Source organism: Molossus molossus, unplaced genomic scaffold, assembly GCF_014108415.1.
Source record: "Molossus molossus isolate mMolMol1 unplaced genomic scaffold, mMolMol1.p scaffold_m16_p_2, whole genome shotgun sequence".
NCBI classification, from domain to species: domain Eukaryota; kingdom Metazoa; phylum Chordata; class Mammalia; order Chiroptera; family Molossidae; genus Molossus; species Molossus molossus.
This window is the reverse complement of record NW_023425355.1, coordinates 23,656,663-23,669,207: the sequence shown is the minus strand read 5'-3', so window position 1 is coordinate 23,669,207 and position 12,545 is coordinate 23,656,663. Positions and strand designations below refer to the sequence as shown.

General features: G+C 41.3%; 1 protein-coding gene across 1 annotated transcript in view; it reads right to left on the bottom strand.

Annotated features, from left to right (window-relative positions):
* Positions 1–588: 588 nt before the first annotated feature.
* The window catches only part of DIAPH2 (diaphanous related formin 2), a 924,489-nt gene continuing 912,532 nt past the window's right edge, over positions 589–12,545 (bottom strand). Inside the window, exon 27 of the mRNA XM_036270453.1 lies at positions 589–996. Coding sequence (XP_036126346.1) covers positions 932–996 — 65 coding nt within the window. The 3' untranslated portion in view covers positions 589–931. The remainder of the gene's footprint in view (positions 997–12,545) is intronic.

Genomic DNA, 12,545 nt, shown 5'->3' with positions numbered 1-12,545 from the left:
AGGGGTACGGGAGAAAGAAGCGAGAGAGAGAAGAAATAAGCCACAGAGATTAGGAATCAATATTTACCTTGAAAAATCTAAATAAAGGTAATGGGATTTTCAGGTTCATCCCTCGCACAAACGTGAAAATGTGAAGTTTTTCTCAAAAATAGCCGTATAAAGTCTTTGTAGAAAGTAGAGCTATGTGCATAATTAGAAAACACGTCTTTAAATAAAGTTGAAATCACTGTAACTGCTTCTGCTGAACTTTGGTTTATTTTTAGCCACGAGAAGCGCCTGCAATATCATTGCTGAGACGCTGGATTAATGATCAGTTTCATTTCAGCCAAAGCAGATGAAATTCATCAGCTTTCACTTGAGATATAAGAGTCTGAATAACTTGACAGGGTGAGGCAGGACTATTTCTGAGTTGCAAAATGGCTTCTTCTACGGAGTAGGCAATGTTGGTGCCCCTCCAAATCATTTCATTGGCCTTTTCTCCTTTTCTATGTAACAAGAATCAGAAGCAGACACTGAGTCATTCTTTCTATTCTGATTTTTTTCTTTCTTCCTTTTGCTTTTGGAGGGGGGGGGGGTGACCTACAGATTTGAGTAACATTGTAAACTTTTGACAGCCTGAATGTTTTTGAAAAGCCTGAGATCTCTTACACTTTCCACCACCACCATCAGGTCACACACAAGAACAGATAACACACATCTCTGCACTACAACGGAACACACATTTATAACCCCGATCGTTGTGTTCATACTAGTACAGCTGTGGGAGGAGTTTGGCAATAGCTTTACAAATGCAGGCTGCTTTATCCGGCTTAGCTTGATCTTTGCAGAAATGCGCTGATTTTCCCCTCCATCCCTTGAGTGCATGTGTTGTTCTTCGCAAAATGAATGATTTTGTTTATTTAAAGATTTTGATCTTCTTTGGCATCAGGAATCACTTAGATGAGACAGCTCCATTGTGGCGAGAGCGTGACCTTTCCAAAGGTGCTCGTCTGTTATCTGGAAGACAAAGAGAAAAAGGACCAAAAACACGGTGAGCTTTAGATCTCGGCTATTACAGGATGTCAGGGCGAGAGAGGGTTTCGAATCATCCTGAAAAATCACTTCGAATGAATATGTAAATAAGTAACGCGGAGCCCAGATCGGAGGAGTTTCTGCCGCAGCTACTAGGCTGACTTCAAGAGCTCTGCAATCAGTCCTAAGTGACTTTTCTTGGTAAGTGAAGTCAGAGTGATGCAAGAAATGGAGGAATTCGCTCAAGCACAATCCCCTTGGAAATGGCAGGCGACAACGAAATTTCTTGGTCAACATGTTAAATTGAAAGGATCTATATACTGTGCCTTTTGTTGGAAAAGCACTTCAATTCCCCATGAGTTTTCCATCTGTATACCGGCTGCCTCTAGGGGCCACCAGTGTGGGCAGAGCAGAAAAGAGTTTTGATTTTTTTTTTTTTTTTTACAATGACTGCAATATGTGGCCATCAAACCAGCTACCGAGTCTTTGCCTGATTGTATGATGTAAACAAATTCAATACACTATATAGTCATAATGGGAATGAATAATGAATAGGTCCCATTCCCCTCAACTGTCACAGGAAGAATAATCACTGTCGAGATAACTGTTGGCACGGAGCTTGAAAAGCGAAGTTTTCAAGTATTGAAAGTTGCTGAAAATAGTTTTAGCTTTAATAGGAAAAAGGTTTACAGCTTTTCATGGAGATGATCACTACTATGTTATTACCTCTGTTTTATGCTCGGCTTAAATGCAATTGATGTAGGTGAAAATCCTTTTCTGACAAAAGCATAATATACTTAGATTCTCTAGGTAGAAATGAGACTAGGTCCCTACAAATAATGACAACCACCAGCACTAACATAAATGCTAACACTTTACACTCATTAATTTGCTAATTCATACAATATCCCCGGGAGGTAAGCCCATTTCATTGTATCCTATTATCTTCACTTTCCTGTTGAAGGTTACACAGCAAATCAATGGTATGTTGGGGGATTATCATGCAAAGTTAATGCCTAAATGCCTGCTTTGTTCGGAGGTAAATGTTGGGGGTTGGGGCCTCCCAAACTGCTACTCATTTCTTCCCTATGATGACGCTGTGGAAGGAAGGCATCCTCTGTGTCCCAGAGAAGGATGGACTGTGAGAAGTGCTGAGATTTTGCTATGGTATCTTTTTTAAAATTTTTTTATCCTCACCCACGGACATTCTTGCATTCATCTTCAGATAGAGAAGGAGGCGGGGGGGCGGGGAGAGAAACATCGACATGAGAGAGACACATCGACTGGCTGCCACCCACACGACCCAACCAGGGCCGGGGACAAATTGCAACCGAGGTATGTGCCCTTAGCGGGAACCGAGCCCGGGTCTCTCTGGTCCGCAGGCCAACGCTCTAACCGCTGAGCCAAACCGGCCAGGGCTGCTATGGTATCATGTTCATCTGTGCCGTGTGTCTTGACCGACTCCCCGTGTCTGTGCTCAGTACGCAGAGCAGAGAGAGCTAACTGGCCTCCATGACCTTGGCCTCATTACCGCCCTGGTCTGAGTGCACCCAATCAACCAGCTATGCGCCGAAAGTGCCTTATATGCAATGATATCACTGCGAAAGTAAGAGGCATTTTCTTTTTCAGAGATATATCTGAGTGATGGATTATTTGGGCATCCTTTTAAAGATACGATTTAAAAAATCCAATATTTAGTTTGTGATATGGATCACAATTCAGCTAAAAATGTGAAGATAACATTCCCAGATAAAGGGCTTATTAGCTAGATGTCACTGGTTTGCATGCAGATGGGTTTGGGACTTCTTAGAAAACATTTAAAAGGGAGATTATAATATAACGGTTACCAGCTCAAAAAGAGGCTTGCTTCTTGGTGGTCTGACACAAAAAAGCCAAACCGGCCCTCACACTCACTCCAGGAATGCCCCTGGCTCCCAGGACATCACTCCCTGCCCGCTGGGTCCAGAGAAGTAGCACATTACGGACACCCAGCCTCACGGCACTGAAGGCTGTGATGTGAGGTTCATGTCAACCTGCAACCTATTGCTAGCATTTGGTGCAAGAAAATAAACTTTCAGGTCAAAATGAACTGAGGCAAGGACACTGAAGCTTTTGGAAGGCAAAATAAACACTGGTTCAGGGTCCAAATCTAGCTCTTGGCATACACAAAGGAGAAGTATTCTACATCTCCTCCCTCCCTTTCTTCATTCACCTCTCTCATTTTTTAAATCCTCGCCTGAGCATATATATATATTTTTTCCTATTTATCTTTAGAGTGTGAGGGAGGGAGACAGAAAGAAAGAGAGAGAGAGAGAGAGAAACATCGATGTGAGAGAGACACATTGACCGGTGGCCCCCGCACGACCCTGACCAAGGCCGGGACGAACCACAGCTGAGGTTCGTGCCCTTGACCGGAATCGAACCTGGGACTCCTTGGTCCCTGGGCTGATGCTCTACCTGCTGAGCCAAACCGGCCAGGGCTCCCCTCTCTCTTTTAATTTTTTCGTAGCTAATCAGTCCCCTATGTTCAGGAGATAATTACAAGTGGAAGCAATTCTGTAAAGGTCGCCACTTATGTTTTTTAAATATCAATGTACAACCTTGTTTATGAAAACAATGCCATTAGAAACAATGACAGAATGACTGATCTAGATTTTACGATTTATCTACAATTGTCTATATTTATGTTAAAACTATTTTAGGTACAAAATATATATTTATGTTCTACAGTTGTATAGATCAGACCATAGTGTAATTTAGAGGATACTATGTTATAAGCACATATAACATGAATATATATATTCATCGCTCTTCACACTCTAATAGCTTGCAAACTAATGACAATGTTTCATGCTTGGATTCATGCCTTCTTTGAAGCAGGGACTGTGAATCACTAATTTTTTGAAATGCAAACTTCAGTGTTTATATTATTAAATACTAATGAGTAAAAATCAGTGGCCTGCCTGGCCGGTGTGGCTCAGTGGTTGAGCATCAACCCATGCACCAAGAGGTCACCGGTTCGATTCCCGGTCAGGGCACATCCCTCTCCCTTCCTCTCTCTCTAAAATCAATAAAGAAAAGAAGATCAGGTTAACCAGCTCAAACCAAAAATGGTTGAGGCTTTTCTCACTATTTTTTTTAAGAGTTTTTTTTTTTTAATTATTTTTCTTTATTGATTTGAGAGAGAGAGAGAGAAACATCGATGAGAGAGAACACCGATTGGCCGCCTCCTGCATGCCCCCCACTGGGGATCGGGCCCACAACCTGGGCATGTGCCCTGACCGGGAATCGAACCGGTGACCTCTTGGTGCATGGGTTGATGCTCAACCACTGAGCCACACTGGCTGGGTCCCCACTATTTGAACAGCAAGAAAGCTTTAGACTTTTTCCGAGCCTAAATTGATGTGGCATTCATCTCAAAATTTTCCCAACTGAGTCCTGCACTGAATGAATTAAACCCATTCTTGTATTGCTTTCAAATTCATTCATTCAATCATTTCTTCAGCAACTCTATACAAAGCACATCATTCATGAAGCACCTGAATGTCGCAATGGGTCAGACCCACAGCTAAATCTACACCACTCATGTTCTTCTTACCGAAAACGTGGTCAAGGAGTGAGCACATCATAGATAAGGCTGGAACAGAACGTGGTACGAGATAGACTGAGGGACTCAAGCCTGTGGTGTGTGACCTAGGAATGGGCGAATAATCCTCTGACAAAGTGAGTGGACGCCAGAAACAAAGCTACATGGCTGCACCTTGTCTATTGCATGAGTAAGTCAGATTGGAAGTGAAAAACTGTGATAAAAAGGCCGCGTCCATTATTTATTTCCCCCCAGGTTAGGTGTCCATCTGTTGTCCATGGCAGAATCGTTAACTTCCTGGTGCTTCCTGATATAAGATGTATATCAGGGGTGACCTAACATAACTCACTAGACACTCCTAGCAGAGTAACAGAAAACAAGTGTGCCTGGTATGTGCTGCCCATTGTGCCTGGTATATGCTGCCTGTTGTGTAACAAAATATCCCATTTTCATGCAAATTAGCTGGCTAGAAAACAAAGTAAAAGAAACCCTCCATAGTCATTTACTGTGAGCTTCGTTTTCTCCAAAGCTCTTCAAAAGGGATGGTGTGGCCCACTGACCATCAACGGGTATGCATTATTTCCAGCAAACTGAGCGAAGAGATGATTGGGTTTACCGAGTGTAGGCTAAAAAAAATTTTTTTTTTGTTTAGGTTGCTTCAGGAAATGTCTATTGAGTAGCTGTTTGCATTCCAAGCACCGATAAAGATAATTTGAGACTGTTCTACTGAAATCTCATGAATTTCCACTTTTCCCCTTGTGTCTCATGATTCCGAAACTGTTTGATTTAGGTGTGGTTTTTACTGTGATTTTAGGTATCTGGAACTGATACAGTCTTTTCCTCACAAGAAATGACAAAAAGGTGGCGGCTGAATTAGCTTTAGGCCTGATCTCTTGGTGGAGGACAGCCAACTGCTCTATTAGCTGAGCAGATTCATTCTCTTCACTCTTACCAAAATGGTGACTTTTTAAAAGAAAAAAATATATATATGTTGAGCTCAAACTGCATAAACAATTTGGTGTTCTAATTTTTCATTTACTGTTTTATTGTAGAAATGTTCCATGCCATTAAAATTCTGAAACATGGTATTGAAAACATGATTTTCAATGGCCCCTTTCTTTTATATTATATAAATGTACCTCAATTTGGTTAATCAGCTCTCTATTGGGCATTTCAGCTGCTCCCAATTTTGTCTATTATAAATGCCTCACAATGCACATTCTTACAAATTATATCTTTATATTATAACGTGTGGAAGTGACATTGTTAAGTATGCAAATAAGTCTTTCTCTAGCCAGAGCCACTGGACACACATTCAACTGTATCTCTTCTTTAAGGTTTGATTTTTTTTTACATTTAATTATTGAAGTGATTTTGAAGCTATTGTGTTGTACACTGTCAGATGAGTTTCTACATTGCTTGTTTGCTTGCTTTTTTTTCTTGCAAAGAAGAAATGGGTCGTCCCACGCTATCTGTTGAATAATCATGGATTTCTAGGCTGATTCACGATTACCTTCTTTATCCTGTTATCTATACTAAGGTACATTTCTATTCCATCGACCTAAGTGTTTTTCTGACTAGTATTTTCGTGCCAATACCTTCTGACTGAGTTGTTTCAGTCTCACGATGTTTTAATACCTGGTGGAGATAATCCTCCATAATTTATATTTTCATCTCAAATATGTATTTTCAGGGCACGTTTTGGAATGTCCACATCATGCTATCATCACAAAACATCCTGAAAACAAACAAACAAACAAAATGCAGCTTGAAAAACAAACCCAATGGGTACTAACTAGACTACCCTAGTAAGACCAGGCAGGTGTCTGTCTGTTGACTGCCAATGAGTCAAGTGACTCTCAAGTCCCTAATGATGTTTTTCAAGAGTTCTCCATTTTCTTAAATGTTTTTAAAAAGCCCCTTTCCCTGTCTTCTGATCACTTTTTCTACCAACTGACCCGTTTTCTTCTAGAAACACAACAGAGGCCATCACTAAGAAAAAGAGCATCAGGCCCTGGCTGATATGGCTTAGTGGTTAGAGTGTCGGCCTGCGGACCAATGAGTCACAGGTTCGATTCCGGTCAAGGGCACGTACCTCGGTTGCGGTTCATCCCAGGCCCTGGTTGGATCATGCGGGAGGCAGCCAGTCAATATGTCTCTCTCTCATGCTGATGTCTCTCTCTCGCTCCCTCTCTCTTCCTCTTTCTCCCTCCCACTCTGTCTGATAAATAGAAAAATATCCTCGGGTGTGGATTACAAAAAAAGAAAAGAAAAAGAGCATCAGCAATTCTACCCAGAGATTTTCTAATACTCTTATTCGCATTATTTTTGCCTTGTCAAAAATATGAATAATTGGAATGAAATGTATCGTTTTGTTGGTTGTTGATAAAGTCTAGTGTTTCTAGTTTGTAAATCTAATTTTCTCATATGTTTTATAAAATTGGCTTCCACTACACTCCGCGCACTACGCTATATCACACATTATTCGATTCCAACAGAGTTGCAGACAAGGGCGCTGAGGAAGAACGCGTGTCTGGAAGCCAATCAATTACCTCCACCTAACACACAGTTCTAGCCCTTTTCTAATCTCCACGACATAATCTTCTTCAAATTAGAAACGGGCCATGTTGTGAAATCTATATCTTTCATTAAATGCAAATAAATCCATGCAAAGAAAACAGAAGCCCAGATCACCGTGCTAGTTCAGGTTGGCAGAAGAGATGAAAGTATTTTAATGAGGATGGTAATGGAAAGCAATAATGTTCAAGTAGTTCAGAGGCTACTGTGACTATAGACACACAACTCCCATTAACTGTAATTGGAGTTAAGCACATGTAATGATAACAAAATAGACCCCTAAATATCTTTCCAATTGGAAAATAAGCAAATACGTTCCAGGAAATGGCGTGCTTTTGTGTGGAGAATACAATATTCTAATTGAGATGCACAAATTAGTTTCACATTGATATCACTCAGGGTGTGATGCTGGGATTTTTCCTGAGCTTAGGGATGTAGATCTGCTAGAGGTAGAATCTGTACAAAGAATGCCTTGCCTTTTTTCTTCTTAATGCTCAGCATTCGTTATGTTATTAAAGGAAAAGTCTCAATAGTTGCAATGGATTTATTAATTCAGTCGCTTGTTATCAGCATGAAACTCTGCTGTGCTAGGGGAAAAACAAATTATATTTTACAAAACTGCAGTACTGAGATAGAATCACTTTTCTATATTTCACTTTCTTCTTATCCTCCCTGCCAGGTAGTAACTGTACTCTCTATCTCTATTATGAACCTCATATTTTGCAAACTATCAAGTCTTGTAGTAATATAAAGGTACATTATCAAACAAACTCAATTATAGCAACTTTAGGAAGATTGAAATACGTGATAAAAGTACAACCACATAGTACAATAATAATATTACTTCAAGGCACTAAAAACTTAATCCATATTAAACTACAAATGTAGAAAATATGCAATACTTACTTTTATCTATCATAAACATGATATTTTCATAACATGTACAACCAACCTCTTGGGATTTTAAATGACTCACATTTACATAATTGGTAACTTGAGTATTTCAAAGGATTTCAGAAAAGTATGGCTCAGAAAAAAGCTAAAATCAGTATATTGTTCAGTATTTCAACCGCCACAGACCTTGCTATTGATTATCTTTGGACACAATGTCAAAGCTAGTGAATAGATTTTTTTAAAAAATGTCCTTGCTTTTGTATATTAGCCGTGCATTATGTTTGCTTCTATACTAGGAAATGCAATTGGGCCCTAAGACAAATTTTCTCTCTGTGGGGTTGCAAGTCTGATTATGATGCCTGTACATCTGGAAAATCTGGAAAAGGCAACAAATAAAAGGCTGAATAATATTAGAAAATAGTTGGAAAAGCTCCCAAGTAACTTACATATATGAGAAACTTACATCAAACCATACAAACTAGGACAGAGCTGCTCAGGTGTCTATCACAGTGGATTACATGTAGCAGTTTCTCAAAAACTATCTGTTGCTTAATCATCCAATCATTAGCAATGAATCAAGAACTGATCCTTCAGTTCACCTTCTGCTACGCTACTTACTCACAGGGAATAAGATCTGCCATCAATTGAAAGAATGAAAAGGAAACCTACACTTCCTTCCTTTCTCCCTCCTTCCCGTCCACCTTTTCATCCACCCACAAATGTTACTGCACAAAGTATTTGGGAGTACCTACCATAACAGGCACCCTCATAAGTTACTAGGGAGGAAAGGATAAATGTACAAACAACCATAACACGAAACTCTCTCTCTTTCTCTCTCTCTTTTTTTTCCTTTATTGGTTTTAGAGAGAGAGAGGAAGGGAGAGGGAGAGGGAGATAGAAACATCGATGAGAGAGAACATCGAATGGCCGCCTCCTGCATGCCCCCCACTGGGGATCGGGCCCACAACCTGGGCAGGTGCCCTGACCGGGAATCAAACTGGTGACCTCTTGGTGCATGGGTCGATGCTCAACCACTGAGCCACATTGGCCGGGCCGAAACTATATATCTCATAGCATCTATTACAGTCTAAGTATGATGGAGGTTCAAGATAGAGAAAAGTCATATCCCTCTGAGTGCAGGAATTGGGGGTCAGGAATAATGTCATCCCAATTAGGCCTTAGAAGACAGGTGGAATTTCAACAACAAAAAGTAGAAAAATCGTTGTTAATTTTGGCTTCGAAAAAGCGAGTTCCTTATATTGCTGACTATTTTAGTAACCTTTTTTTTTTTTTTTTTTTTTCCTATTTGGGGTGCATGAAAAGCAACGGACATATAAAGGCAGATTCAGAAGATCTCCACATAGTGAACCTTTTTTCCTAGGAAAAGGAAGAAAATGAAAGGACATGCACTGGATTGGCCAGATGCATAGCGGTAGCTATTTCCATGAACATGTGATTTTAATTTTAATTGTAATGCTTTTTTAAAAAGTCCTGAATGACCTGCACAGAAGACAGCAGTGTGTTGCAGAAACAACACGCACGAAAACACCTAGCAGAAGTGGGCCCTCTGGAACCATCTGCTCGGGCCCTGCTCTTGAAGCCTGGACAGCACTGTCACGTGGGGCAGAGCAAGACGTGCAGGGACGGCAGTGAGCTGGGCCAACAGGACTTGGCAAGACGAGAGCCTGAGCTACCATTTGCGTTGGTGCAGATAAACCAGCTGTTAAATGATAATGTGGCTACAGGGTCAATTCATTTCTACCACCTGTCATCTCTGTGCCTTTCTACTCCATAAGTGACATGGTTCCCGATGACTAAGACTGCGAGGCACCGGCCATTTCTCTAACTTGGATCATATGATGAACAAGCCTCTGTCATTTTCCGTGGCAGCTGCCTGTGATCTGTCTGAGCTCTGTTGCCGAGACGCTGACCTACGACATCCTCACCTGTCATCTGCTTCTGTTTCTGAATCACTCGAGGAAGACGAGAGATCTACTCTTTTTGTGTTCGGCCTGTGCAACCTAGTCTGGGCTCCCCAGTTCTTGCTGCTGATGGACGATGCGGTCGTCGGCCCAGTTGCACAGCTTCGGGAGCCCCTGGGCCGCGGGGTCCCCTGAGCTCACGGGTTCTGCAGTCATGCAGAAGTGGGAGGCTTTGCCCGCGTGATGCCTCTATTCCCCAAAGGGCCAGATCACGGAAATGTACCACTGGCTGTGGGTTTTGAGGAGAGAAGAGACTCATCCACAAGTTACCATGTGCGAGCCCAGAAACAGGTGCTTCCCATTAGTAGTGTTCCCTCTGCTGCCCTGTGTCTAATCACTTACCCAGTTGTACGGACAAAGGCAGCCTGTATGGTTAATATCACAGGCACTTTAGCAGCTGCCGGTGCCATTGTTTTGAACTATAAACAGTCCCTTAAGGTAGAGAGCAGTCAGCAGTTGTTTTAAATATGAGTAATTAGGACAGAGTTAAAACGCAGCTTCTCAATGTCATATTCATGACGGGCAGAAGTTCTTTTGTGATTTTAGTGTCCAAGGCAATCTGTGCACAAGCTGAGTGCAGGCCAAACCGAGGCAGGAGTAACAGTAACGGCTACTGACTAGCAACGTACCTATCGTATGTCTCAACAAACCTCTCCCGGTTTTTAGGTCTATCGGAACAAAGTCGGTCCTTACATTATCAGACGAATGTATAAATATATAGGGCTGTACGCTGATGTTCTTTGCAGCATTGTTGACACTAGTGGAAATCGTAAATAGCCTATGTGTCCGTCATAGGGTTGTCTTAGTAAAAGATGGGACCCATGTGTACTGGGAAACAATGCAGCCATTCTGAATTATTATATAGATCTCCATGTGCTTGACACAAAGGTCCATGTTATAAAGTGAAAAGTGCAGTACCAAAGAGTATATCATATTCTGTTATTTATTTATTTTTTCCTTTATTGATTTTAGAGAGAGAGGAAGGGAGAGGGAGAGAGAGAGAGAGAAACATCAATGAGACAGGACATGGATTGGCCGCCTCCTACATGCCCCCCACTGGGGATCGGGCCCACAACCTGGGCGTGTGCCCTGACCGGGAATCGAACCGGCGACCTCTTGGTGCACGGGTCGATGCTCAACCACTGAGCCACACCAGCCAGACATATATCCTTTTTTAAAAAAAAGATATAATTCTTAGAAGTTTGGAAGAATATATACCAAGAAAACAGTGGTTATCTCTGAATGGTAGGGTCATACATTTTTTTCTTTTTTATATTTTTCCCTGTCTGAATTTTTGGTATTGAGCATGATTAATCTGGCAAATTAGGGAAACAACCCAGGTAAGATGTAAAATTTTCTGTCTTCAGATAAAAAGCACTCACTGTTCTCAACTTAATGAAAGAACAGTCTACTATTCAATAATCTGAATTAATTCATTGTTGATTATACCATCACAAAGTACATAATAATGGAAAGGAAAAAAATAGAAATCAGGTATCATTTTTAGCCTTGCTTAAATAAGGGCCATAGAATATACCCTCATCAGAATGTAATGGCTTACGCCTGGCCGGTGTGGCTCAGTGGTTGAGCGTTGACCCATGCACCAAGAGGCCGCCGGTTCGATTCCCGGTCAGGGCACCTGCCCAGGTTGTGGGCAAAATCCCCAGTTGGGGGGCATGAAGGAGGCGGCCAATTGATGTGCTTTCTCATCAATGTTTCTTTTTCTCTCTCCCTCTTCCTTTCTTTGTCTGTAAAATCAATAAAGAAAAAAAAAAAAAGTAATGGCTTACCTTAGCCTCTCTCAAGCACCTCCAAGTATAGCGCAGGCAGTAACCAACCACAATCATTCTGTAACTCCTACCGGCAGCCCCAAGCCTGGCACAGGTGGTGGCTGACCTTGCCCTGCACCGGAGCCCTCCCAAGATGCTCCAAATGAGAGTAAAAAGAAATGAAACAGAGTCCAAAAGGAAAAAAACAAAACAAAACAAAAAACAATAGAAAAGATCAATGAAACCAAGAACTTGTTCTCTGAAAGGATCAACAAAATTGATAAACCTTTAGCCAGACGCATCAAGCATAAAAGAGGGGCTAAAATAAAGAAACTCAGGAATGGAACAGCAGAAGTGACAGCCCAACGCCACCGAAACACACAGACTTATAAGAAACTACCAGAACAATCATGTGACAACAGATTGGACAACCTGGAAGACATGAATGAATGCCTAGAAACATAATCTTCCGAGACTGAATCAGGAAGAAACAGAAAATCCGAACAGACTGGTAACTAGTAGTGAAAAGGAGTCAATAATCAAAAAACAAAACAAAAACAAAAGCAGCCCTGGAGAAGATGGCTTCACAGGCGAATTTTACTCAACACTGAGAGAATTACTACCTATACTTCTCAGACTAGTCAAAAAAATGTAAAGAAGAAGGAAAGCTCCCAAACTCATTTTATGAGGTCAGCACTGTGCTAATACCAAAACCAGACCAAAAAA